Source organism: Anabas testudineus, chromosome 10, assembly GCF_900324465.2.
Source record: "Anabas testudineus chromosome 10, fAnaTes1.2, whole genome shotgun sequence".
Taxonomy (NCBI): domain Eukaryota; kingdom Metazoa; phylum Chordata; class Actinopteri; order Anabantiformes; family Anabantidae; genus Anabas; species Anabas testudineus.
This window is the reverse complement of record NC_046619.1, coordinates 16,534,675-16,559,560: the sequence shown is the minus strand read 5'-3', so window position 1 is coordinate 16,559,560 and position 24,886 is coordinate 16,534,675. Positions and strand designations below refer to the sequence as shown.

At 40.7% G+C, this 24,886-nt stretch overlaps 1 protein-coding gene across 2 annotated transcripts; it reads left to right on the top strand.

Moving 5' to 3' along the window:
* The first annotated feature begins 145 nt into the window (after window positions 1-145).
* wu:fb13g09 (multidrug resistance-associated protein 5) lies at window positions 146-23,148 on the top strand. 2 transcript variants are annotated; one of them, XM_026357768.1, is made up of 29 exons: window positions 146-385; window positions 1,891-2,079; window positions 2,566-2,721; window positions 5,942-6,089; window positions 7,017-7,250; window positions 7,602-7,775; window positions 8,287-8,434; window positions 9,567-9,715; window positions 9,950-10,057; window positions 10,619-10,969; window positions 11,065-11,136; window positions 11,343-11,467; window positions 11,555-11,627; window positions 11,779-11,982; window positions 12,201-12,326; window positions 12,627-12,738; window positions 12,864-13,048; window positions 13,432-13,578; window positions 14,500-14,629; window positions 15,034-15,187; window positions 17,582-17,710; window positions 17,922-18,108; window positions 18,984-19,073; window positions 19,531-19,723; window positions 19,839-19,998; window positions 20,466-20,544; window positions 20,642-20,755; window positions 21,048-21,212; window positions 21,920-23,148. In XM_026357768.1, exons 2-29 carry the CDS (start codon window positions 1,901-1,903, stop codon window positions 22,010-22,012), a joined length of 4,185 nt encoding a protein of 1,394 aa, XP_026213553.1. In that variant the 5' UTR covers window positions 146-385; window positions 1,891-1,900; the 3' UTR covers window positions 22,013-23,148. The 2 variants fall into 2 exon arrangements, with proteins under 2 accessions (XP_026213553.1, XP_026213554.1); XM_026357769.1 differs by lacking the exon at window positions 146-385 and adding an exon at window positions 1,145-1,163.
* The last annotated feature ends 1,738 nt before the right edge of the window (window positions 23,149-24,886 follow it).

The window sequence follows — 24,886 nt, the reverse complement described above, 5'->3', positions numbered from 1 at the left end:
CCAATCGGATTCAAGTGGACCCGCCCACCCACTTCCTCGTTGTGGACCACGTTGCCACGGCGACTGTGCCGCACCGTCCCCGGTTGGCGGAGCCGCTGTGACGTCACGATGACAACGGGAATTCCTCTCCCTGGAGGGACTCCGTGCGACGCCGAGCCGCGGCACGCACGGAGAACACGTGAGGCGTCAAGTTTCCCCCCCTACCCCCCATGTATCGTCCCCGTGTCTGTGTCCGAGTCCCGCTCCGCCGCTGAAGACGATGTGTCTGTGTGGTTCCGTAGAGACGCGATGATCAGCCGCATCTCCATCTGCGTTTCCTGCTCATGAGCACAACATCTGAGATCTGTGCTGCTGCTGAGGTGACCCCGGCAGGGCCGACTTGAATGTAAGTGCACTGGGAATGAAAACCTCAGCGAGCTATACTTTGACACTGTAGGACTCCAGCACAGAACAGGGATTAGAGATATATAGATTTTGTGTCAGGGTGATGAGAGGAACAGAAATATGGATCAAGTAAACTAACCGCACTGCTGCAGGCGGAAGAGTTTAAAATATTTGGCAGAAATGTTTAATTTGTCATTGAAGTGATGGCCATTTAAAACCGAAGAGTGATAAACATTAGTTGATATTTTTATGCGTTTTTTAAAGCAGCTCACAGAGGCAGTATTAATTATCTTTTTATTTTATTTTATTTCTGAAATACTGATACAAGACAGGGTCAGATAAAAATGCAGGGGAAATGAAACATCTTGACCATAACATGTGCTAATGTGGGAAATTCTCTCATACGATAGCTGTACTTATTAACTTTTTCTGGCCTCAATTCTTTAAATTATTCATTGTCCTATATCGATGATGTATAAACTTCTTTTTTTAGAAACCAGTGTAGTTAAGCACAGCATGCAGACTGACCTGTATTTTCTGGTATTTACTAAAACGCCAGACTTTACTAGTAGATTAGGTTTTGACTGTTCTGGGAATACAGTAAAGCCAAGTTCGTTACTATAATGAATGACAAGCTGTCTTCCTTCAAAGGAAGTTCACAGCCATATGACAAACTTCACATGATAGAGGCACTGAGGTCTGCAGAACGAATGACAGAAAATCTTTCATGCATTTCCTCAAACCTAGAGCTTGTCTCCCATCTGTCTTTTCCATCAACAGTAAGTATTTGTTGCAGTGTGTTTCTAAAATTATGTTGTGTGAGCCTGTTTGTGTACCCACTGAGCTATCTGTTAAATAACATCTCTGGCTGCTTCTCTGGACAGTTAGTCTGCACCCCACACTGTGTCTGGCTGACCTTGTCACGGAGCTTTAGCATAGAAGGGATCAGTGACAGTGTACAGACGTACAGCAGCTCCTGGGACTGCTGGCAAGTAACCTTTAAATAGATAAGCACTTTAGTTGTATGCCACAGAAGGGCCGTGACCTATGAGCAAGGTGATTCCTCAAGTGTGCGTAGACGGTGATTCAGCAAAACAACACTTGGCTCTAATAGTTCTCTTGGTGAGAGGAAGACGGAACCGGCCCATTACAGTGTTTTATTCATCTATTTCCCACTGAGGGGCTAGCTAAAAATGTCAGGTTGTCAAAATGTCAGTGTTTTTCTTTAAGAAAAACTCTTAAAGCATAAAGAAGATCTACTGTGTACTACACTCTTCCAGCAGATTGTTGGCATTGTGTGAGGAAGTCGACTGTGTCAGATCAGTTCTCTAATGTAATCAGATTAAAAAAATTGACGTAATCTTTTCTCTTTGTTTTCTTATGTTTCTAAAAACTGGATAAGTTGTAATCGGAGACTGCAGCAGCACTGTCATGTTGCACAAAGTAAATGCATTGCGTTGTTGAAACTTATTTGCGATTAATATAGTTTGAATGTTTTCTTTTCAGAGGGTTTGTCATGTTCCCTGATGCCCTTGAAGCAGCCGAGCGGGTGGAGGGCCTGCCACTGTCTGGCCCACAACCTCTACCGGAGCTCGAGGAAGAGGAAGCAGAAGCCTCAGTCGAGAGGGGGCCAAAGAGACGAGGACGCTACCGGCAAAGCCTGCAGCTTTTAAAGCCCTTCAGGATAACTCACAAGTAAACAAAATTGTGTCTTGTGGCGACTGACAGTGAGGCAGATAAAAACAGACATACAGATAGAGAGACACACAGCTTTAGGCTGGTATGTTGACAGACAGGTGTCTATTTAAAGTCATACATAGACAGAAAATTTTACATTTGTGGTGTTTACTGCTTGTCTGTTAGTAGCAAAGTAGCGGGAGGCCATGATAAGGGGTTGGAACTTATCCCCCAGCAGCAGACAGCACCGTGCTTGAACATATGCCGGCTGATAAACTGCCCTGAACGTTTTTTCGCTGCTCTCTTAGATTTTTGTGAAGACCGTGCAAATTACTGTTCAAACACTGTGGGCATGATTCACCTTTCATCGACTCTGGCGAGCAAAGGCGCCACTTCGTTCTCGGCGACCGATGAGGGCCCGTTCCCCTAACATAGCACCTCTGTGTGTGCCTGCACTTTTAGTCATCTCATCCATTTCCATGTCTTTTTTTTCCCCTATTTCAGGCACCAGCACCCAGTTGATAATGCTGGCTTCTTCTCGTTTCTGACTCTACACTGGCTCTCCCCACTGGCGCTGAAGGCTTACAAGGCGTCCAGCTTGTCTGTAGATGATATGTGGGGACTGTCCTGCCACGAAGCCTCTGAAGTCAACTGCCAAAGGTGAAGTAACTGTGACACTGCTGAGGTTTTTCTGATGAAAGTGAACTCGGGTGGGACATGACATTAAAGGGGTTTGTCTAAAAGTGAGTTTGTGCCACATAGAAGTAACGTGTGAGTCAAATTTCAGAATGGATAAATTTGACACATGGGAATACGTCATCGTTAAGACTAAAAGGATTTTTGGGAATGGGTCTTCAGAGCAAAACATGCTGTGGTGCCACTATTCAGCCCTATGTTCTGCATTGTTTCCTTGTCCTGCTACCTCAAATTTCCCAGTAAAGAATAAGTTTCGGGGTATTCTGTATTTGTCGTCAGTTGTCTGTATTCCCGTCCACAAATCCCATTAAAGAGCAAAGCCAGTAATGAACCGATTCTTTTGAGTAGAATTAAGTATTGTCTATGCAGCAGGAGCCTAATACAGTATATGTTATTGCTCTGTGTCTCAGAGATCCATTGTTCAAAAAGTACTTTGAGCCACACTGTTGTACTGGGTGACATGTTCCATCATTACAAAGAACATAGACACTGTAGCTTATTGTGAGTCATGGACATTGTGCGGCTGAGATAAATACACTGTAGCTGTATGAAATTGACAGATAACAATAGTCCACTAGTTATTCCTGTCCTGACTGTGTAACTACTGCTAGAAATTATATGGTATACCCTCGTGATACATTTTTAAAGTATGGTGGGTGTTAGGGGGAGAGCCTCAGATATGCTGAGGAAGACTAAAAGAGTTTGGAGACAGACTAAAATAAAGCTGGTTTTGGTATTTTCATGATGAGATATGCTGACATTAAGAAACATATAGAATAATATCAGAGTTAACCTTTAAGTATAGCAAACAGCAGACTGCAAATGGCATCTTCATTATATGCTCAGACACCCAGGACCAACTAGCAATCATTAACTCACATGCTGCCTCATGCCAGCTTTTCTGTGCCTCAGTCTGTGCTAACATGATTAAACTCAGCTTTCTATTTAAAATTGTGTGCAAGTGAGCACAGAATAAACTTAATGAATGACAGAAGTAGGGCATGCTGTTGTTTATATTGTATGAGGATGATTAAAATTCCCCATACCAATTTGCAAATAATCAAATTACTAATTAAAATGTAATAGACCTGGATCTACTTAGGCTCCTGGACAGTTGTTTTGTCTAGATGAAAATGTATCTTTGGTGGAAATATGTCACAAAGAGACACAGAGAATGATTCCTTAAGGTCAAAAAGTCCAGTTTTTGTTTTAAGCACCCAGTTGAGTTTGTTGTAACACTGTTTGCTTTTCTCTTTAAACTCTGAGAAACCTGCTTGGCCTGCTTTTTGTGTGAGTCATTGGAATGTGGTGATGAACGTGTTCAAACACAGGACATACAGGAGAATCTGGGCAGTGAGACTTAACTGATGAACATCCAGCCGTCCTTAACTACACATCGTGCTAGCATGGGAGGATGCTAAGAATAGCAGGGATTAGAGATTAGAGATTACAGTGCCCAAGTCGTGTGGTTATATCATGAACTCCTCTACCTACGATGCACTCTCTCCTCTCCACATTCGTTAGCTGTCGTTGACTGGAGCCAGGCGGGAGTAGACTGTGAGATAGAAGTCTCTGTTTGCCTGCCAAACCACAGGTTGAGAAACACCTTGTGAATGAATGAACAATAAGACTTACGATAAGCTTATTAGGGCCGTTTAGGTTTTCTTACTGAAACGAAAAGCAGTGCTTTTCCTATTGCTCACATGCTGTTGAGTCATGGTGTCATGACTCGACAGTATAGAAGAAAGCCACTATTTGAGGAAGTTCACTCTTGTATGTGGTGACAGCTGCGTGGGTTGTAAATGACTTGTTCTGTTTAGAGCGTCTGGCTTAGGGCCTGGACGTTTAGTGCTGCTTCTTTGTGTATGTGTTAAGAGCACATAGAAGGTAGCAGGAAAGGAGCACAAAGCTATCGCTTTGGCAAGGGTTAGCGATGGTATGCATGAGCACCGCAGAGTCGAGGGAGACAGGAGGGCTTTATTTTGTGTTTACATAGCAAGAACAGTTATGCAACCTCAATGCAGAGCAGAGATGATGGCGAGAGGGCCAATGGGAAAAGTGCCCTGGGAGAGTTGACACTTGTTGGTGCCCAACGAGGTGCAATCCTTGAACGCGATGTCCTGGCCAACACACTCCTAGAACATCAGCTTTGCTTGCCACTTGGCAAGCTGGGATGGTTTGACTTTTCAGTCATCTCTAAAGGCAAATTGTTCCTACGTTTAGATCCCATGCTGTTGTCCTTCATTCAAGATCAACTGTTAATTACATATGTGCTTCTTCCTACCTAACAAACAGTACATATAAAATGCACTAATGCTTGCCCTTATTTGAGGACACATTAATATGGAAAATGTTTTTTTGCTGTCCTTTGAGTAGATTGTTCACTGTTCCTTACTTGGTCCATTGATGAGATTCAGCTAAATGTATTACTCACCCAGAATTCTCATTTCCAGCAACTCAAGCTGTGCTCTCTGCAGCTACTTGGCTGCAATTAATTGTAATTTCTTAGATTCAATACCATTTGACTTCAAGTAGTAATTATCAGGCTGTGTGAGAGTGTAGTTGGTTTAATGTTCTGTCTATCTCTGATACGTTTTTAATAAAGTCATTAGGGCGTAAATTACTTTCTGCAGCTGCTCTGATGCTGCTTTATAGAGTCATTAGCCATGATGCATTTGGCCAACAAGATATTTTACCCTCTTCAAGGTGCATTATACAGCAATAAAAGTACATTAGCACATCTTTATCATGTTTGGTAATACACTTCTCAATCTAATTGTGTAATGCACCATTCATATTGTAGGTCACCTTTATATTATCATCAACCAAGCTGCCGTCATTTTGCGATTGTTTATCCCCCATTGTGCTTCAGACATTGTGAAAAATTGGAAGTGCAATTCTACAGTTTTTAATCAACTTGAAATTAAGTAAAAAAAAAAAAAAAAAAAAAAAAGCATACATACATAAAGTAATCTCTTCTGTCACGATAATTTTAGCCTTCAGAAAATGCCAGCTTTCACATACAGTTAATTAGCATCCCTTTGCATAGAAGTCATGTGTGAAAAAAAAAAAGTAAGCGTTGAGACTCATCGTTATGCAAATTCAGTCCACTAATGATTTAATGATGTTATGTTGAGCTGTAAATTCATACAGCTTGTCATCATTTTGTGGTTTCTGGATCCAGGCTCGAATCTTTGTGGCATGATGAGCTGAAAAGACAAGGGCGAGAGGGGGCATCCTTGAGAAGAGTCTTCTGGAGGTTCTGCCAAACCCGCATGCTGGTGGCCATCTTCTCCCTCCTCCTCACAATGGTGGCAGGCTTCATTGGGCCTGTGAGTATCCTCAAATCCTCCTTCGCCTTTATATTTTGCTGATTTGGCTAATATGCCTTTCAGCATTGTTGCTGACTTGGAGTCCCAAGTCTGAGCGTATTTTCTGAAAATCGCTTTATCCCATTTCACGCTGGTCTGGAAATTGAAATGACAACCTACTGGGAGATTACAACGACTTAGATGCTGAAACCCATATTAGGACTGTAGATTAGTTGGTTTGTACCCTGTCACGCTTTGGTTTTTACTTTAGATGGCCAGAGAAATGAAAAGGGTTAATTATGAACTGAGGATTAATTAAGCTGGGAGTTCCCAGACTAATGGTATTTCTGTGTCAGGTCTATTGTCTATCCTGCTGTAACCTGTTTATTTAGTTTGCTATTACCTGGAACTAACAGTATTGTCCAGTCTTATTATATAAATGTAACTTACATTTAGTTGGTATTTTTATATCATCTCACTTAGACCCTTAAATCGACAGCCTGTGTGTCCAGTCTACTGACCTCTCATCTCCTTTCTTCTCCTTCTCCTATCCCACTTTATCTCCTTCACATCCCCGCTTTTTGTCTGTGTCGTTTTCTGCTCATGTTTCTCTGCTGATTCCTGCACCTTCTTTTCCACTCTGTCCTCTTTCCCTTATTCTTTCCCTGCTCCCTTGAGAGAGTTGACACTTCAGTGAAATACAAACCTTGAATGTGATAATCTGTGCCAAACTGAGACGATGGCTGTTACATTTCATTGACTTTTTTTTATTTTTGGATCACACACTGTTGTCCTACTGGCCTAATTTCTATTTTTGTGTATCCATGCACTTGTTTATTATTAGTTTCCTTTATTGCTTTATTGATAATTTCAGTATATATGTGCTCCTAATGTATACTATAAATACATACAACTAATGTGTAATACATGACTCCATGACTATGTTAGGCTTTGCTGGTCCGAGCTCTGCTGGAGTACTCTCAGAGTTCGGAGACCTACGTGGTGCATGGCCTGTGTCTGGTAGCCGGGATCTTCCTAATGGAATTGATGCGATCCTGGTCTCTGGCACTCATGTGGGCCGTCAACTACCGCACTGCAGCACGTCTGCGTGGTGCAGTTCTTACTTTTGCCTTCCAGAAGATCCTCCGCCTGCGCAGCACTAAAGACATCAGTCCAGGCGAGGTAGGTGGCATAACCCTGGAGGGAACTCCTCTCTAAATTAAATAAATCATCCCTCGCTACAGGGCACCACATGCAGATCACTGAGATGGATTTAATTTCTGCTCTTAGACCATCGCTGCTTAAATCTCAGAAAATCCCATAGCCTGAGGGAGGAGAGGCTGTCTAAGATTAGTCATTACACAGCTTAAGAGGAATCATTGTCCAACAAGTAAATGTGGGAATAAGGACACCTGTATTTGCCAAATTGTTTTAGTAATATTAGTAGTGAGGTTTCAGTATGAATACTTAATGATTAACTTATTGAGATTTAAGAAGTAATGATTTATAATTCATCTCTCTATCTCTGTCTAGTTGATCAACATCTGCTCCAGCGATGGCCAGCGCCTATATGAAGCTGTGTCACTTGGTTGCCTTCTGGCCGGGGGGCCCCTGGTGGGAATCCTGGGTCTGTCTTACACTGCATACTTCCTGGGCCCCACTGCTCTGCTGGGGTCAGCCATTTTCATCATCTTCTACCCAACAATGGTATGACTTATGGTAGTACATTCAAAACTTAACAGTGAAAATGATAATCTCTTTCTATTCAAGTTTAGTTGCTTTTGTTCAATACTGGTGCAGCAAAAACATACAACAGATTAATGACACCACACAAAACAGACACTTTGCAGAATTGTTTTTCTAAAAGTTGTGAACTTTTTTGTTTTTTCTTTTGAAAAATTGGTAGAATATTTAAGTACTCTGTGGTTTAAAATCTTTAAATTAATTTAGGTTGCTGAACACAGAAAGCACTTTTTAAAAGCATCATAACTCTTTAGCTATCAATCTCCTGTCTACCTTGTAGCTGTTACACTTCAAATTACACTCAGTCAAACGTAGAGCCTGACAGCCAGAGACCCTGATATTTATGGGAAAGGCATTTATCACTCTGGTCCCCCGGACAGCCCTGCACCACAGCTAATGTGATTGTGTCTGCTTTCATTTCCTACTCTGCCACTTATTTCTCTTGTCATCATTTCCTCTGTTCCCGTCTGGACAGATGCTTGCATCGAGGCTGACGGCATATTTCCGCAAGAAGTGTGTGGCGGTGACTGACCGACGCGTGAGGCTGATGAATGAGATCTTGGGCTGCATAAAGTTCATCAAGATGTATTGCTGGGAAGACGCTTTTGCACAGAATATTCACAGTGAGTGGTTGTTGTGTTGCCAAATGACTCAGCAATATGATAATTCACTGATCCTTTCCTATTCCATGATTTTCTGCAGATGCAAACGTAATGCTATTATGTGCTGTTATTAGTCTTTCCATTCACAGCTTACTCAGAATAAAGGGTCACCTTATTTCAACACCTGTCACTGTTGCAAATTAGTGACTGAAGGGTTAGTTTATCTTCTGAAATTAGACTTACACTCTTAGTGAACTGGCAAAATAACCCTGACCCTAAATCCATTTTCATTAGCTTGCTCTGTTTAATTTTTCCCTGTGCCATCATCTATAATCAAGGCCAGTTTGAATGTCTTGACTTCAAGGTTAATTTGTAAGTTGGGGGCCTTATGATACCTGGAATGACAGTCGAGGCTGCTCTACTTACCCAGGAATTATCTATGGCCTTTTCTCACGAGGTCCATGCTATAGGTGCTGGATAGAAATCATTTTCATTTTTTAATCATCCTGCAAATTAGCCAGGTGAGGCTCGTTTACACCACTATCCTGTGATTACTTATTATAATGATAATTAATTGGCATTCAACTTAATGGCCGAGTCTGCATTGTCATTTCTTTCAATGACTATTGTTAAATGGATGATAACAGTTTTAGTCCAGAGCGTGTGACTTTTCTTTTTTAGTTCATGCAGGAACACATACATAGCAGTCAAAGGGAATCCTACTGGGAGCAACATCTACCAGGAGGAGGGAGTTGTCATATTTCATACACACAGGGCTGCTGGGGCTGAATTAAAGACGCTTTTTGTTTCCACCCAGTGAACTGGGTTAACAAAGCAGCTAGCGTGTGCATTTGGGAGATACTAACATGAAAGAAGGGGGGCAGAATTGGGGTATTAGACTGGGAGACTTATCAAGGTTCAGCAGGTTCTGAAGCCCCTTTCATACCCATGTATGGTTGTGAGGCCCACATCTTCCCTCTTGTATCTATTTCTGTCCACATACCGTCTAGTGGTTAGTGAAACTTATGGTATTGTTGATTAAATGTTCACTGGAGAACCTTCAGAGATTTGCTTACTTAACCCTTACTTTTTCTTCCTTGTTCTGCTCGTGTCTGCCTTTTTATCATCTCTGTCTTTCTTACCTCCTCAACAGAAGTTCGATCAGAAGAGAAGAGGATACTGGAGAGAGCTGGGGTCGTCCAGAGCCTCACAGTGGGCGTGGCTCCCATTGTTGTGGTGATAGCTAGTGTCTGCACTTTCACCCTACACATGGCTATGGGCTACGACCTTACTGCAGCAGAGGTATTTTAGGACCTGTTGTCACTTACAGAGTTACCCATTAGCATTTGAGACAAGCTTGATAGAACATTGTTTTTCTTTATGAATTTATTTATTGGATGTTTTTTAAAGATTAACGTTTAGTTAATTTAATGTAAAGGTGACTGTTAACATGTTATTGTTCATGCTCTCCTAGTATTTGAGCAGGAAAAACATTTAAAATAACAACTGTTTTCATCTCTACACGCTCTGCCTTAGGCTTTCACTGTGGTGGCAGTATTCAACTCCATGACTTTTGCTCTGAAAGTCACACCATTGGCTGTGAGGTCATTATCGGAGGGTGCTGTGGCAGTCAAAAGATTTCGGGTGAGACATACAGGAAAGTCCTGAAACACCTGTTAGCTGACTTTTAACAAGAATGATCTTTTAAACAAGTACAAAGATGGCTGGTATGGATCCCAATATTGTTGAAGCATGTACATCTCACTAGTCAAAATGTGGATGAAGTGTGGCAAACCAAGTTCCCGAGGCTCAAATGAGTGTACTTGTAGTTTGTGAAAACACATCTGCCCATGTTAACATACTGTCATTTTTTGACATATTGTATTCCATACACGTGGTAAAAATCACATGTTAGTGAGAGATGGTTTCACAGAGCCAGGTAGGGTTAAGTAAGCATATATTTCTGCCAAGGACCTACCAAAAGGCATGAGATATGCTGTGTTTTATGCAGACTCTGTGCATAATAAAGTAACATTGTACTCAAGGACAGACTAGACTGTACCTTGCATACAAGACTGAATCGTGTATTTTTAGTGCTATGGCCCTCCTTTGATGACAGCAGTGCCAGTATCTCAACATGTTATCTGATAACTTTGATATTTATATTAGTCATGTACAAATAAATAGCTGTGTCTGTCTCCACAGAGGCTATTCATGATGGAAGATAGAGAAGTTGTTTTGGTCAAAACGGAGAATCCTAGCAATGCAGTAGAATTTCAAGATGCGACACTGGCTTGGGAAAAGGCTCGGGCCCCAGCTGGAAAACCTAACCCACCTCAAAAGAAGCGAGGAGGGATGAGGCGTGTGCTGCGAAGGGAGAAGCTTAGCCTATACATTTCCACAGGGGATGGCAAAAGCGACAAGGAAAGTCCCAAAGCACAAAGTCTCCTCACAAATATGGAGCAGGAGAGTCCACAAAGCACCATCTCCTCCACTCAAAGCATACGACCTCCGCTGCACAAAACCCTGCACCGCATTGATCTGCGAGTTAAGAAGGTAACAATGCATACATAAAGTGCACTAAGGGCGTTTTATTGAAACAATTAAACTAACATTTGCCACGTTTTTATCACTGTTTTCCTCCTTTCTAGGGTTCACTTGTTGGGATCTGTGGAGGTGTTGGGAGTGGAAAGAGCTCTCTCCTCTCTGCTCTACTGGGACAGGTAAGATTCAGTTGCTGTAACTGAATTGCTCACTTCTGTCAAGTTTCTTCTTCAAATATGAAACACACAAATATGAATCTCAACTACAAGGATGGCTTTAATTTGTTTTTTATTATTTAATTTAATTCACATACAACACTAAGCAGCAATCTACTCTCTCAGGGAAGTCTTTTCTCTGCTTCCAACCTTGTGTGTTTGTGTTGCAGATGACCCTGTTAGAAGGTAACGTCGCTGCAAGTGGTGGCTTTGCTTTTGTTTCCCAACAAGCCTGGATTCTCAATGACTCACTGAAGGAAAACATCCTGTTTGGAAAAGAGTATGACCAAGAAAAGTAAGATCTAGTACTTCATACAAACTTGTTTTATGAAAATAAATGTTAAGTTTTATTCCTAATTTTATATAATTGTTTAATTGTCAGATATAATACTGTCTTGGAGGCCTGTTGTCTTCTCCCAGACCTTGCAGAGCTCACATATGGAGACATGACAGAGGTATCTCTAGAAATCTTTTTATTTTTACAGAATTCTTATGACGTTTTTTATTTAATAATTAGGTTTTCTGAAATCACTTCAGCAGCAGTTTCAGGTTACAGTACAAATTTAGTGATACTGCTATAAGCATTTTTTATATTTTGCTTTCTAGATTGGTGAGAGAGGAGCCAACCTGAGTGGAGGGCAGCGTCAGAGAGTGAGCCTGGCTCGTGCTCTGTACAGTGAGCGACCCATACTTCTCCTGGATGATCCTCTAAGTGCTGTTGATGCTTGTGTGGGTTCTCATGTCTTCCATAAAGCTATTAAGGGTGCTGCCAAAGGCAAGACGGTGCTTTTTGTAACACACCAGCTTCAGGTAAAAGACCATCTGTGAATTTTAATAATGCCCAGTCTTCTTAAACATGGGCAATTTTGTTATAGTTTGTTTAGTTTGAGCCCTTTGACTATGTGACCAGAGAGATATAGTTCTAAAAGCAGTCTCAACTGGCTGATTAAACCTCTGCATGTCCACAAAGTGTCTCCAACATTAAATTACACCTGTTTTCCTTTTGTCTTTCATCTTTGCATTTTTAGTATCTGTCTGAGTGTGATGACATTATTCTGATGAAGGACGGGCAGATTGCTGAACACGGCACCCATGCACAGCTAATGAGTAAAGAGCGTGACTATGCCACCCTATTCAAGAGCATGCAACAGGAGGTAAGGCCAGAGGCACAAAAGGCGTCAGGCCAGCTCTTTTGAATAAGGCATCTTTGCCCCACTACACAATAACATTGAACATTACAAGCTGAATTATTCATAATCTGAGAAAGGCAGGCTCTGTAGCTGGGAAATGTTAATGCATACAAGGCCTTTCATTATTTATGCGTGCAATGATTTGCTGGTGAGCAGTTAAAGACCCTGTCAAGAATATCTTTTTTTAAATGACTTTGTGGGGAGTTTCTATGGTTGCTGCATGTTTAAACGCTCACATTCTTACCTTACCTTTTTGTCTCTTAGAATTTAGTGAAAGAGAATTTAAAAAACAAACAGGAGAGAACGGGCGCAGCCAAGGCTGATGGTGCCGTTAATGTTGCCAAGGTCACACCAAAGGTAGAAAGCAAGAAAGGAGGTGAGAGACCTTGTCACTTGTCATGCTCCACATGTAAAATGAATTCAGTTTTGTTTTTTATTCCTTCAAGAAAGACTAACAAGTAATTTATTTCCCCGTTTTTATTTATCTCACTCTTATTTTAGAGCAATTGATGAAAGCTGAAGAGAAGGGCTCTGGTTCCGTCTCCTGGTCTGTGTATGGTGCCTACATCAAAGCAGCAGGAGGCCCGCTAGTCTTCATCATCAACATGTTCTTCTTCCTCTCTACCACAGGCAGTATAGCCTTCAGTAACTGGTGGCTGAGCCACTGGATCAGGCAGGGCAGCGGGGTGAGCTTTGAGACAATCCTGCTTTATTGTAATTGATGCCCCTCTTTATTGTGTATTTGGCTCCCAAAAGAAAAATAACTGCTGTGATTCAGTGAGTTGTGGCAGCCGACTGAGCATTAATCTGATTAAAAAAAGTAACAGCACCACAGCAAACTTAATTAAAAACAAGTAGGAGCAGTGAAGAAACAGATGTGCAGCAAAGCAGGCAGTGGCTGCTATTGAGAAATGTGCTTGGAATAGTAAACATCATTGAACTGACTGATTTTCGTGTAGTGTTGTGTGCCACAGTTTTTCCTCAGTTTCATTAGAGAAAGAATTCCTACATGGGAGAAAAATTAAATTTTTTCTCAGTCTTTGTAATTTGTTGCTCCATCTGCCCTCAGAACACATCATTAATCTTGGTGAATGAAACGACGGCGAGCAACAGCATGAGACTCAACCCGCACATTCAGTACTATTCTACCGTTTACGTTGCATCCATGGGAGCTGTCTTATTGCTGAAGACGGTGAGAGGACTGGTGTTTGTGAAGGTAAGCAGCCCTCCACTGTTTTCCTCTGAGACTCCCTTTTGTCTGTAACATACAGTAGCTTGTCCCCTTGCTGAGTGAGTGCTGTACATTTAAGCAGTACTTCTCCTTCGTCTTTATCGTCATTTGTTTGTGCTGTCATTATTCCAGTGCTAAATTGAAAATACCTGTGGGCCAAATCCATTTAATGTGTCCACTACCATGTCTCACAGTTTTACAACAGCCCCGTGTGTGTGTGTGTGTGTTCGTGTGTCTTTGAGTGCAAGAGAAATGTGGAAAGTGAACATAGAGGCAAAAAGACGCAGAGAGAAAGGATGGATGTGTGTGTGTGTGTGTGTGTGCATGTCAGTGCCCCTTCGGGTGTGCGTCCTGCTTTTCTAGCTAACCCATCCTGACACTGCATTGCAGAGGTTAGGTCCCCACGTTAATGTGTGCCACATAAAACTGCTAATTTTTCAAAAGCGGCTAATCTTTTTTTTACCCCTAGCTGTGATGAGATCTTTGGGAGTGTTGAATATTCCATTAATAGAATTAATTTGTTCTTTGCTGCCACATGTAATTTCACTCCAATTGGTGAAATGTCTCTTGCGCATTAGGTCATGACCTTTTTGTCAGCCTCCCAGAAACTCATTATAAATGAAGATTTGACAGCTTGCCTTGTGCAAGACGAGAAATATATCTACGTACTGTGCACATGCTTAGAATATGGGGAGGCAGTAACTCTGCAGGCAACATGTGAGTAACCACTGTATTTACCCAGTGAATGTTTTTGCGTTTGATGCTCAGCACATCAACAGACAATTTCCCTCCCACTGTCTTCCAACTGTTTTTCTCCGAGCCGTGATCGTTTCCATATGTTTCTAAGTTGTTTGTTTACATGTGTCAAGTCTCATGTTCAAACACGGCTGTTGTTTGTGTTGACAGTGCACGGTGAAGGCTGCCTCCGCGCTCCACGACAAGCTGTTCCGTCGGATCCTCCTCAGCCCCATGCGTTTTTTTGATACAACACCTCTGGGCCGTATCTTGACCCGTTTCTCCAGGGACATGGATGAGGGTAAGGCTTGATTTGTCTTGGCTGTGAACCATTCCCTCGAGAGCTCTCAGTCGGTGAAGTCACCCTGTTTGACAAGGTGTAGTGCTAAGACACAGTGTGATTTGACATGAGTATTTTCCCTAGTGAGTGGTTCTCTTTTATGCACTTCACTTGTGTCTTTGCTTGACGTGTTGATTTGTGGGTTGCTGGTTTTTAGGCATAATATTTTTGTAGATTAAATTGCAGGTTATTTCTCGTTACCTGCAGATCTTATCCTACTTCACTTTTTGGAAAATTGAGACACAAACACACACACACACACACACACACACACACACACACACACAAAGAGAAAGTTTAGTGTACAACTGCATAATCCGAAACCATGCAGCGTGCCTGATGGATGATATGCCTCCTCCCCACAGTGGATGTTCGTCTTTCCATGCAAGCTGAGATGCTGCTGCAGAACATGACACTGGTGCTGTTTTGCTTGGCAATGGTGGGCACCGTCTTTCCTTGGTTCTTGATCTCCATCGTGCCTATGGGAACCTTCCTCTTCTTTGTCAACCGTGTTTCCAGGTCAGACTCTCATCACTTGTGTTTGTATCATGGTTTTGACAAATGAGTTTCAAAAATCCTGGATGTCTCCCCACAACAAATCTGAGCACTGGTAGTGGCCAACAAAGTCACTGATATAATTTATTTTTTGGCCTCTGACAGACTGGAAATTATTCACAGAAGCTTTTAGTACTGTTTAGGATTCCCAAGAAAAGATTTGCCTTTAGCTGCTAGATCTATGATTTTCATGACTTCTTTGTTGCAAACATTAGCTGCCTACCATTTGGTGCTGGGCAAGTAGCTTACTGCTTATTTATCAGAGCTATTTTTAAAAATAGCAGCCTGCTTCTGCTGCAACAAGGATTGATGAGAGTGATCACACTGACCCATATAGTAAATGTGCAGCTGAAAAAGTATGAGCTGCTAGAATTATGTTATAATTCTCTCTAAAATTGCAGCAGCCACGGAACATTTCTACACTAATTATGTTTTAAATATCAAATGTATTAATAGTGTGAATTATAGCATAGTTGTCCAGTCTTTAACACTGGATCATTTTTACTAGTGCAAGTTATCAATAAAGTGATGTACAGATGACATTGCTTTAATACAGTGTGATTCTGAAATAGGGTATACAAATGTAATCTTATCAGTAACTTTTATTAGAGATTGATTTCAGAGTATAATAGAGGCAAACCAAGGATGAAAGTGAAAGATGTCCAGAAGGGATAATCCTTATCTGCAAACGTGTAGAGTGTTATCAGTTGTATATTTAATTTTTCACAGCTTCTGTTCTGGACTAAATGTTGCAGATAGCTAATCTCACGAGTCTGCTTTAGTCATCATTTATGGTTTGGCGGCAGTTGTGCAATAAAGGTGAATCCACGAGAGGAACAACAGCTCGCTGGTATCTTGGGAAATAACCGTCTTGTTATTTCCTGTATCTGAAAGATAAGTATAATTATTGCTCTGGCTTGAAGTCTGAAAATACAAAAACAAGACACATTTTTGTATTGCATTGCATTATATTAAGAATAGACAAATATAACATGACATATGACAGTTGTCATTTGAAAACATGTAAAATGGTTATTTTTTTACGTCAGATGCAAAGCCAGTTTATTTCTTGAGGCACGAATTTACAAAATATCTTTATTATTATCATTTAGCTTAAGACACTAACCTTTGATATTGACAAAGAGCGTTGAACTCGCTTAAACCAGGAAGAAGTGACGATCCCCAGCTATTACCACAAGGTAGTAATCACCCTTGGCAATGCTGTTTAAAAAAATGAAATACTGCATCTTACAAGTCACGACATTCCAGGATATGTATGGATGTTACATCAAACTGAATCTCCCATTGAAATTTCCCACTGCTAAAGCAGCCTTTATTGAATTCTGAAATGAAACCGCCCAGGGCATAAACATGTTTGTCTGGATCACAGCCTCGAAGCAAGGAAGTGTCATGTTCTTTCCCTCTCTCTTCTCAGGTTTTATGAGAAAACGAAATGATTCATGGGAGACCTGTAATTCACATGCACCATCCATTCTATTTTGGCGTCTAAAAGTAGACACCCCACCTTTGTCAATAAACCTTTCTCTCTTGCACTACCTTGTGGACAGAGAGTCTGGTGTCTCTCTGGCTGCCATGTGTTTGGCTGTCTGTGTATGGCATTACACATAACATTGCACATGTATCAGATAGCGTGAAAAGACTACTTCTGTCAGATATATGATGCTGTGCCATGGACCAAATCCTTCTCCGTCCACAGTGTGACCATTACTAGTTTCACAAGCTGATGCATTTTTTTGTTCCTTCATTCCTCAGTAGTGCTTCAGTAGTAAGATGTAATATTTGTGCTCCCTCTAAAACCTCACAGACCACATAAAGTGGTAGAAGGCTGCAAAATTACCGTGACATACCGTCAATGCTTTGCTCCTTAAAATTACATCAAATAACCTCCACAAAGGTTTGGACCTCGCATTTCATACAGGATTTTAAATTTCTATTTTGTACTTAACGTTGCTTATAGTTGGTATAAAGTGTTCATGATATTTTCCAGTTGAATGTAATTTATTTGAAAGGTGTACTCCTCTCATGCTGGAGCCTATTTGCACACAACACCCTGCCATTTTCATTCAAATCAGGCAAATCTGAGTGGATACATTCCAACTCGGCAGCGCTGGAGTGCCTTATTAGGATTTTTACATTCAGCTGTCTGAGGTTACAAAAGAATACGATTTAGTGCAGTTCTTTATATCATATGTATGTATAGATATCTTCATAGTGTCTTCATATCTCCATTTTAATAAGAATATATATATATATATATTATTATCATCAATAAGTTGAAAAAAAATGTGATTAAAGGTTAAATGCCAAGGATCTTCTACCATCTTTGTCCGTGTGCAGGGTTCTGATTCGTGAACTGAAACGCCTGGAGAACATCAGCCAGTCACCATTCACCTCTCACATCACCAGCAGTCTTCAGGGACTCTCTACCATCCACGCATATGGAAGAGGGCAGGACTTCCTCCAAAGGTGAGCATAATGGTGCCTGTAAAAGATGGAGATCCTTAAACTTTGATTTCATCCTAATCTATCCTCGTACTTTCACAGTTTACTCCACAGTTAGTAAATACACTGAACCTTATACTAGAAGATTTCCCCTCAGCTATCTAGGGAGGATAGAGTTCTGCTTGCGTTTGCTCTGGCTGAAATTGGTTTATCTGTTTGGGGTTTTTTTCTCCAGATATCAGGAACTATTGGACACCAACCAGGCCTCCAACTACCTCTTCAGCTGTGCAATGCGTTGGCTGGCTGTCCGCCTGGACCTCATCAGCATCTCTCTTATCACTGCTGTAGCACTTCTCATTGTCTTCATGCACAATCAGATACCTCCAGCTTATGCAGGCCTGGCCATATCGTATGCAGTGCAGGTGTGTACACAAACACATGTAGTTACACAGAATACATGGAGATGCTGGCAGCTTGAATCTAGAGGTCGAAAACAAGATGGTTTGAAGCTCCAGAGTTGATAAGAAAATTGCCAAAGCCGCTTCTGTTTCTAACAACCACCACAAAAGTGCTCTTAAAGTGCATTTAGGTTTAATTAGTTTTATTTAATGGAGTTCCTTGTTTTCAGTGTCAAACCTTGCAGGCCAACTGTTTTGTACAGTGCTATAAATTAGAGCTAAAACGTGCTTGCACTTATTAGAGCTGTCTATCAGGCGATACAGCTACAACTACAGCATGATTATTTAAATATGAGCACAGGAAATAGCACATTCTTCTTACAAATGAAAAGTCAGCCTGACCCGTTCTGGTATGATCAGTAACTTATGGGCGTTTATGGTAATTTAGCTGCATTTAGCTTTACGTTGATAAAATTTGCCGTCTGTATGACTTCCACTTCTATTGCTGTTATAGTAGCTAAACATTTGAGCTGCTAAACTCCTGTTAGGAGTAGTTTACCAGTCAACAGATGCTGTTGTTTAGCAAAATACCCGACATGTACACATATTCAACCACACTTGAAGGGCAGTCACCGCTATGTTCAGAGTGCATGTCATAATGGACACAGTCCTGACCGCTATGGCAGAGAATTGAAATCGATTGGCTAGAACGTCAAAGAGCCATTTCAGCAAATCTATTTATTAGGCTCTAAATCTTTTGATAGTTTACTGCTCATTTGTGAAAAGGGAGTGACACATGTAAATATCAAGTGTTTGCACAGTGAATATCATTTGTTGTCAGCGTTAACGTTTAACCTTTCACCTCTCTCTCTCTCTCTCTCTTTTTCCCCCATCTGCAGCTCACTGGCTTGTTTCAGTTTACAGTGAGGCTGCTCACGGAGACCGAAGCTCGGTTTACATCAGTTGAGAGGATCAATCATTATATAAAGGTAAAAGCATTGATTAGCACAGCGAGGCCAGTGGATTATGTGGCACTTGGGCACATTGCACAAGGTCATACAGACTTGGACACTGTCTAGAATAACACCATGAAGTGCAGACCAACCCAGTATAACAGAGGAAGTGATTTTAGGGCTGTTGGCGTGTACAGACGTGTGTGAGCGTGTTTGGTTTATGCATGTGATTGTGTGTGTGATAAACACTGCAGGAGGCAGATAGAAACCAGTGTTTGGTCTTTACACACTCCAGAGCACATGACAGGGCTTGTGTCACACAACAGCTATCAAAGCTCAAAGATACAAATATCAACTCAGCTTTTTCTTTTCTGTCTCAAGTGCAAAGAAAAGCTCAGTGAGAGAAAATCACTGCAATTCAGTTCAGGGGCTTGCACCTCCACAAAGATTTAGAGATTAATACTCTAGATACTATCGCTGTTCCTTATCTCAGTGTCTCGAGAGTGAAGCGCCTAGACAGAGTCCTGAGGCAGCTGCTCCTGCCCCCTCCTGGCCTCAGCAGGGAAAGATCACCTTTCAGGATGTGGAGATGTGTTATCGTGATCATCTGCCACTGGTGCTTAAGAATCTGTCCTTCACAATCATGCCTGAAGAGACCATCGGCATTGTGGGCCGCACAGGATCAGGTATGAGTGACCCTTTCTGTTCCCCAGCCAGCAGCAATTTCACCTTGTGTCCATATCCCTGTTTCAACTTGTACACACATTTGTTGACTCAGTATCTTTCTGTACGTGCTTGCAGGAAAGTCTTCCCTCGCTGTGGCTCTGTTCAGGCTTGTGGAGCTGACAGGAGGCTCTGTTATAATTGATGGGATCAATATTGCACAAATTGGTCTGGATGACCTGCGGAGCAAGCTAGCCATTATTCCTCAAGAGCCTGTGCTCTTCATCGGCACTGTCAGGTAATAAGGATGGTAACTAATGCATTGTTTTGGCTATTTAATAATGTACATTTCTAAATAAAAAGAAGAGCAGAATAATGAGAACAAAAAAAAAAAACACCCACTTAGCAATTGATGTAACTTTTCTAATGGAAAATCCTCAGTGTTCATTAGTGCGACAGTGTAGTCAAATGGACGGCTGTTATTTGTCTAAATGTTTCCATTTACACTTCAGCCTTCTGCCAACCTGCTTGTTTAGAGCTCCAAAATATGTAATTTACATAAAAATTGAACAAGTTGCTGTATAGCACAAGATCAATCTGTGTCTGTTATTCTGTTCTTCAATTTGTCTGAAATTCACTCACTGGACACTTTATTAGGAACAGCTGTGCAATCTGATGTTTTAGTGTGTTGACCTCTCAATTATGGAAAAACATTAGAAACCGATTTTAATTGACTCAATATGAAATGTGTTTTTTTTCCATTAGGACCAATTTAGACCCGTGGGATCAATACTCTGACTCCGAGATATGGGAAGCTCTTGAGAAGACGCATATTAAAGACATGGTAACTGACTGAGTGCTAAACAGGGATTATTGCCATATTATTCATTAGTTGACTAGAACAACCTCTCATTCCTCGATCTGCCTTTGACCTTCCTCAGGTCAGCCAGCTGCCTCACTCTATCCACTCAGAGGTGACGGAGAACGGGGAAAACTTCTCGGTGGGAGAGCGACAGCTACTCTGTGTGGCCAGGGCCCTGCTGAGAAACAGCAAGGTGCTGATTGTATTATGCTGCTATTTCACATTTATATGTGGAAGGTTGTTTGGTGTGGCTGATGATTGTAGCAGCTTATGTAAGACATTCTTTTCAGTTTTATAATGAAGAAAAACAAACCTCTCCATTTCATACATGGTGGGATAACACTGCCACCTGGTGTCATGTGTTATAACTGCTTCACATGATATAGGCATGAACAGTGCTAATGATATTCTGGACATGTGCTCTCTTCTGTTGTCATAATTTCTTTGTGTAATATTTTCTATGTATTTTTAAATATTGTTTAAAGATCCTTATTTTGGATGAAGCAACAGCAGCCATTGACACTGAGACAGATCGACTCATTCAAGAAACCATACGCTCTGCATTTGGCAGCTGCACTACCTTTATCATCGCCCATCGTCTCAACACAGTGATGAGCTGCAACAGGGTCATGGTCCTGGACAATGGCCAGGTGTGTAATAATAAAACACAACTTCACTATAGTACAATTTGGTCCCTTGGCTGAAATTCATTCACAAGTTAAAACATTTGCTGCATGAATTGAACTGGATAAGAGAGAACACATTTCACTTTGACAGTCTTGTGTTCAAGCCGTCATCTGAGTGATGAACGTGAAATGCAAATTTATGATTACCTCTATCAATGTCACTCATATTGGGTTTTACCTCCATTGTAAAGATTCCTAAGGGTATTTAAGAAGGGTGAATGAAAGATGCATCAGAAAAGACAAGATTCATGGTGTGAATTTACACCTAATGTGTCTTCAAGGCAGTCTCTAAACTGACTTCTTCCTCTGCATCTAAATAGTTTTTACAGTAGCCTGACAACATAGCTTTTAATTCAGGATTTTAATTTGTTGTCAGAAGTGTTAACATTTGAGTGTCAGCAGCTGAGCGTAAAATACCTTTCAGTGATCAGTTAGCTTTGGTTACAGAAGATTGTGTCATTCACTGACGTAGAACAAGACTGTCTGAGAACAATGTTTTCCACACATTGAAATTCTTTCATATGCTGCCAGTGGGAAATAACTTGCAATATTCACAGGAAGAAAATAGGGATTGATTTTTATCTTTCTACACAACTTCTTGGAATAAGTAAGTGGAACCTGTGATTTTATATGCTGGTGATGATTTTCTTTTATCCTTTTTATTCTCATAGATTTTGGAGTTTGACAGTCCTGCTGCTTTGCTGGCAGATGAAAATTCAAGATTCAGAGCCATGATAGAAGCATCAGAAAACCGGAGCAGATAAAAGATGCAGGACCTGAACTTTGGATGTGAGCTGTGACACCACAGAATATTCATTGGGATACCTTAATTGCACAGAAAGACACGAATAACGCAATCCTGCCACAGTATGAAAGAGTTAAGAAATACAGATGCTCTTGCGAAGACTTCATGTAACCATGTCTGTTTGTTTCTACACCAAAGACGCAGGGACCACATTTCTGTAGAAAACATCAAATATCACTATGCAAATAAAGACACCTGCTGCTCTTTGCAGCTGTGTCACAAAAGTTCTTTTCTGAAGGTCAAATATTGAATTACAAGTGAAGCAGAGTGGCGGCTCTGACAACAGCACTTTATATTTTATGTGGCCGTATTTATGGACATGTGGTGATTCTTTTGTCTCTGGAGGTCTGAATTAGTTTTAGTCACTTTATTTCTGTGACCTCACTGTGCAGGAACAGCGTATTAACAATATTTATACACATCGTTATTGATATGATCGATAAAGAATGTAGTACTTCATACAGATTTTCCAATACACTGTATCCACAAAATCACCTGCTAACCATTTGTATGAAACACTGTCTAAAAAAATGCTAATAATATTTAAGTTTTGCGTGTTTGATGTATCTAGTGGAACATTATAATGCAGTAACTTCAGTAAGCTATTACAGATGCAAAATGTGCCTAGAGCAGACAACTTCTTCAGGTTATACCATGGAGTTAGCCATGATTTTAGCATGCTTGTTTAGACTGCAAGCAAGTATTGTGTTGAAATCAAGTTAATATTTCCTCTGTTTCCAAATGCTGGAGTTTAAAATTGCACATTTTACACTGTTGGTATTGTTGTTACCAAATAGGTAACTCTGGTATTGAAATATTTGATTCCGTTAAACTGTAGGTTTTAAACCATGGTACACTATGTTATTTGCAACAATGCTGAGAATGATCAACATCAGGGTGTGTCCTGAAATGCTGTGTTTTCACAAAGCTTACATTGTAAATGTATGCCTTATAATCAAGTACGTGCTGAACAATCACGAAGAGTGCAATATCTTGCTATTGCATTGATTGCCTTTGTACACTTGAGATTTTAAAGTTGCAATATATATTTTTTGTAAAGATTCTTTTACTTTCAATAAAGATTTTTGTATATGATGTGCAGTTGTTTATTATGTAAATATCTCCCTGCAATGTTATATATCAAAGTGAAAGTGTTTGAGAGTAATAATACTGCATAAAGTCGCTGAAAACACTGGTTAAAGCATGGGGTGAGTGTGTGAAGCTACATTAGTCACTACAACTACAGCATAACACATCCAAATCTCCAATCAAACGATCAAGTCAAGGCAATGTGGGTAATAAAAAGAGAATAAAAAGAACAATTGTATCAAGAAAAAACATTGTCATGCGAAGCTGGAGGGCTTCTCTTAAGTGTATTTGATAATGCTTACGAAAACATTTCTAATCATCAGTAGATATTTTAGTAGATAATGGTTAAACATTAGTGTTATCAAGTTGTCATAGCAGCTTATCAGCACTTAATAAAGGTGACATTTATACAAGAGCTCCTCCCTGGCTTGTGAATTCAAGGGTGTTAACATATTTTGCGTGTGCTCATGTCCAAAGGGTAAATTAAAGTGGCATACAGTGTATTAGTGTTATTTGATGTGCTAAGCTGTTAGTTCCCCCATCTAGGCTGCAGCATGGATCTGATTACAAGCACTTCAGTGCCTCAAAGAATCCAGAAATCCAATGAAAACGGATACAGCATTAGAAAAACATTGCGATCCCCGCTGTGCTGGAGACACTGCACTCAACCAGTGCCTCAGCGAGGCACTTCATTTGCTTCACACACACCTGTTCCACAGCTGACAATGTGCAGCAATCAGCCCATATAAGTGCACAGTGTGGAAAGTGATCAGCTGTTGGCAAACAACATCAATTATTTACCAATGTGAGGAAATAGCTGGACTTGACACCACGCAGTGACAGAGGGACTTTGTTAGTCTTCTGTGTTCTGTACATAGAGAGAAAGAAACATACACAAAGCTGCTATCCTCGCCCACCGACAGCCTATCAGGCAACAACTCAAAGCCTTTCATTTGTTGTCCAGGGTTCACTTGCTTGACCTTTCATGCTGCAACAAAATGACTTAACCTTTCCTCTAAGCTCACAGCTGCCTTCTACACTGTACTGTGTTCCTTTAATTACGGATATGTACAGAATGCAGTACCTTTGTGCAGGTAATTATTAATACATTTTATAACTGAATAAAGTCTGATTACCCACCTTTCTAAATTAGAATCAGAAATAAACATCCATCATTCATTCTTTCCTTCATCTGCAGCACATAAAGAAGTAGCTGGGTCCCTTCCGAACTGTTCAATGAATACAGTTTTTCCTGGTGTAACACAGTTTCCTGTGTCGCATTTTATTTGCACACATTAATTATGTTTGTTTGATGGTGGTAAAAGTGATAGCAACAGTTTTTACAACTGTTAAACCACCTTTAGCAGCAAGAACTTCAAGCAAATGCTTCCTGTAGCTTGTAACTTACACTTACTTTTTCTTGTCACTGTATTTTCATCCGTAAGCAAACTCAAAGCTATGTCATTTCAAAACCTGACCTTGATAAAAGGAAATAAAGTAGGACCCACCTTAACACCTGTTTCTATGTGGTGCTGACAAATGTTTCTGCACTTTCTTTGTAAAAAAAATACACCATGTGTAATTTGTACATGTGTATATCAGTAGTAAAATAAGTATTAATTATTATTAGTGTGGCAATTAAGTCAAAGTGCCAATACCAGTGTGTAATACTCACAGTATTTAAATTTTTGCTTTAACTAGTACTACTAACTATTCATTCCGCAGAGAAATAGTATAGATAAAT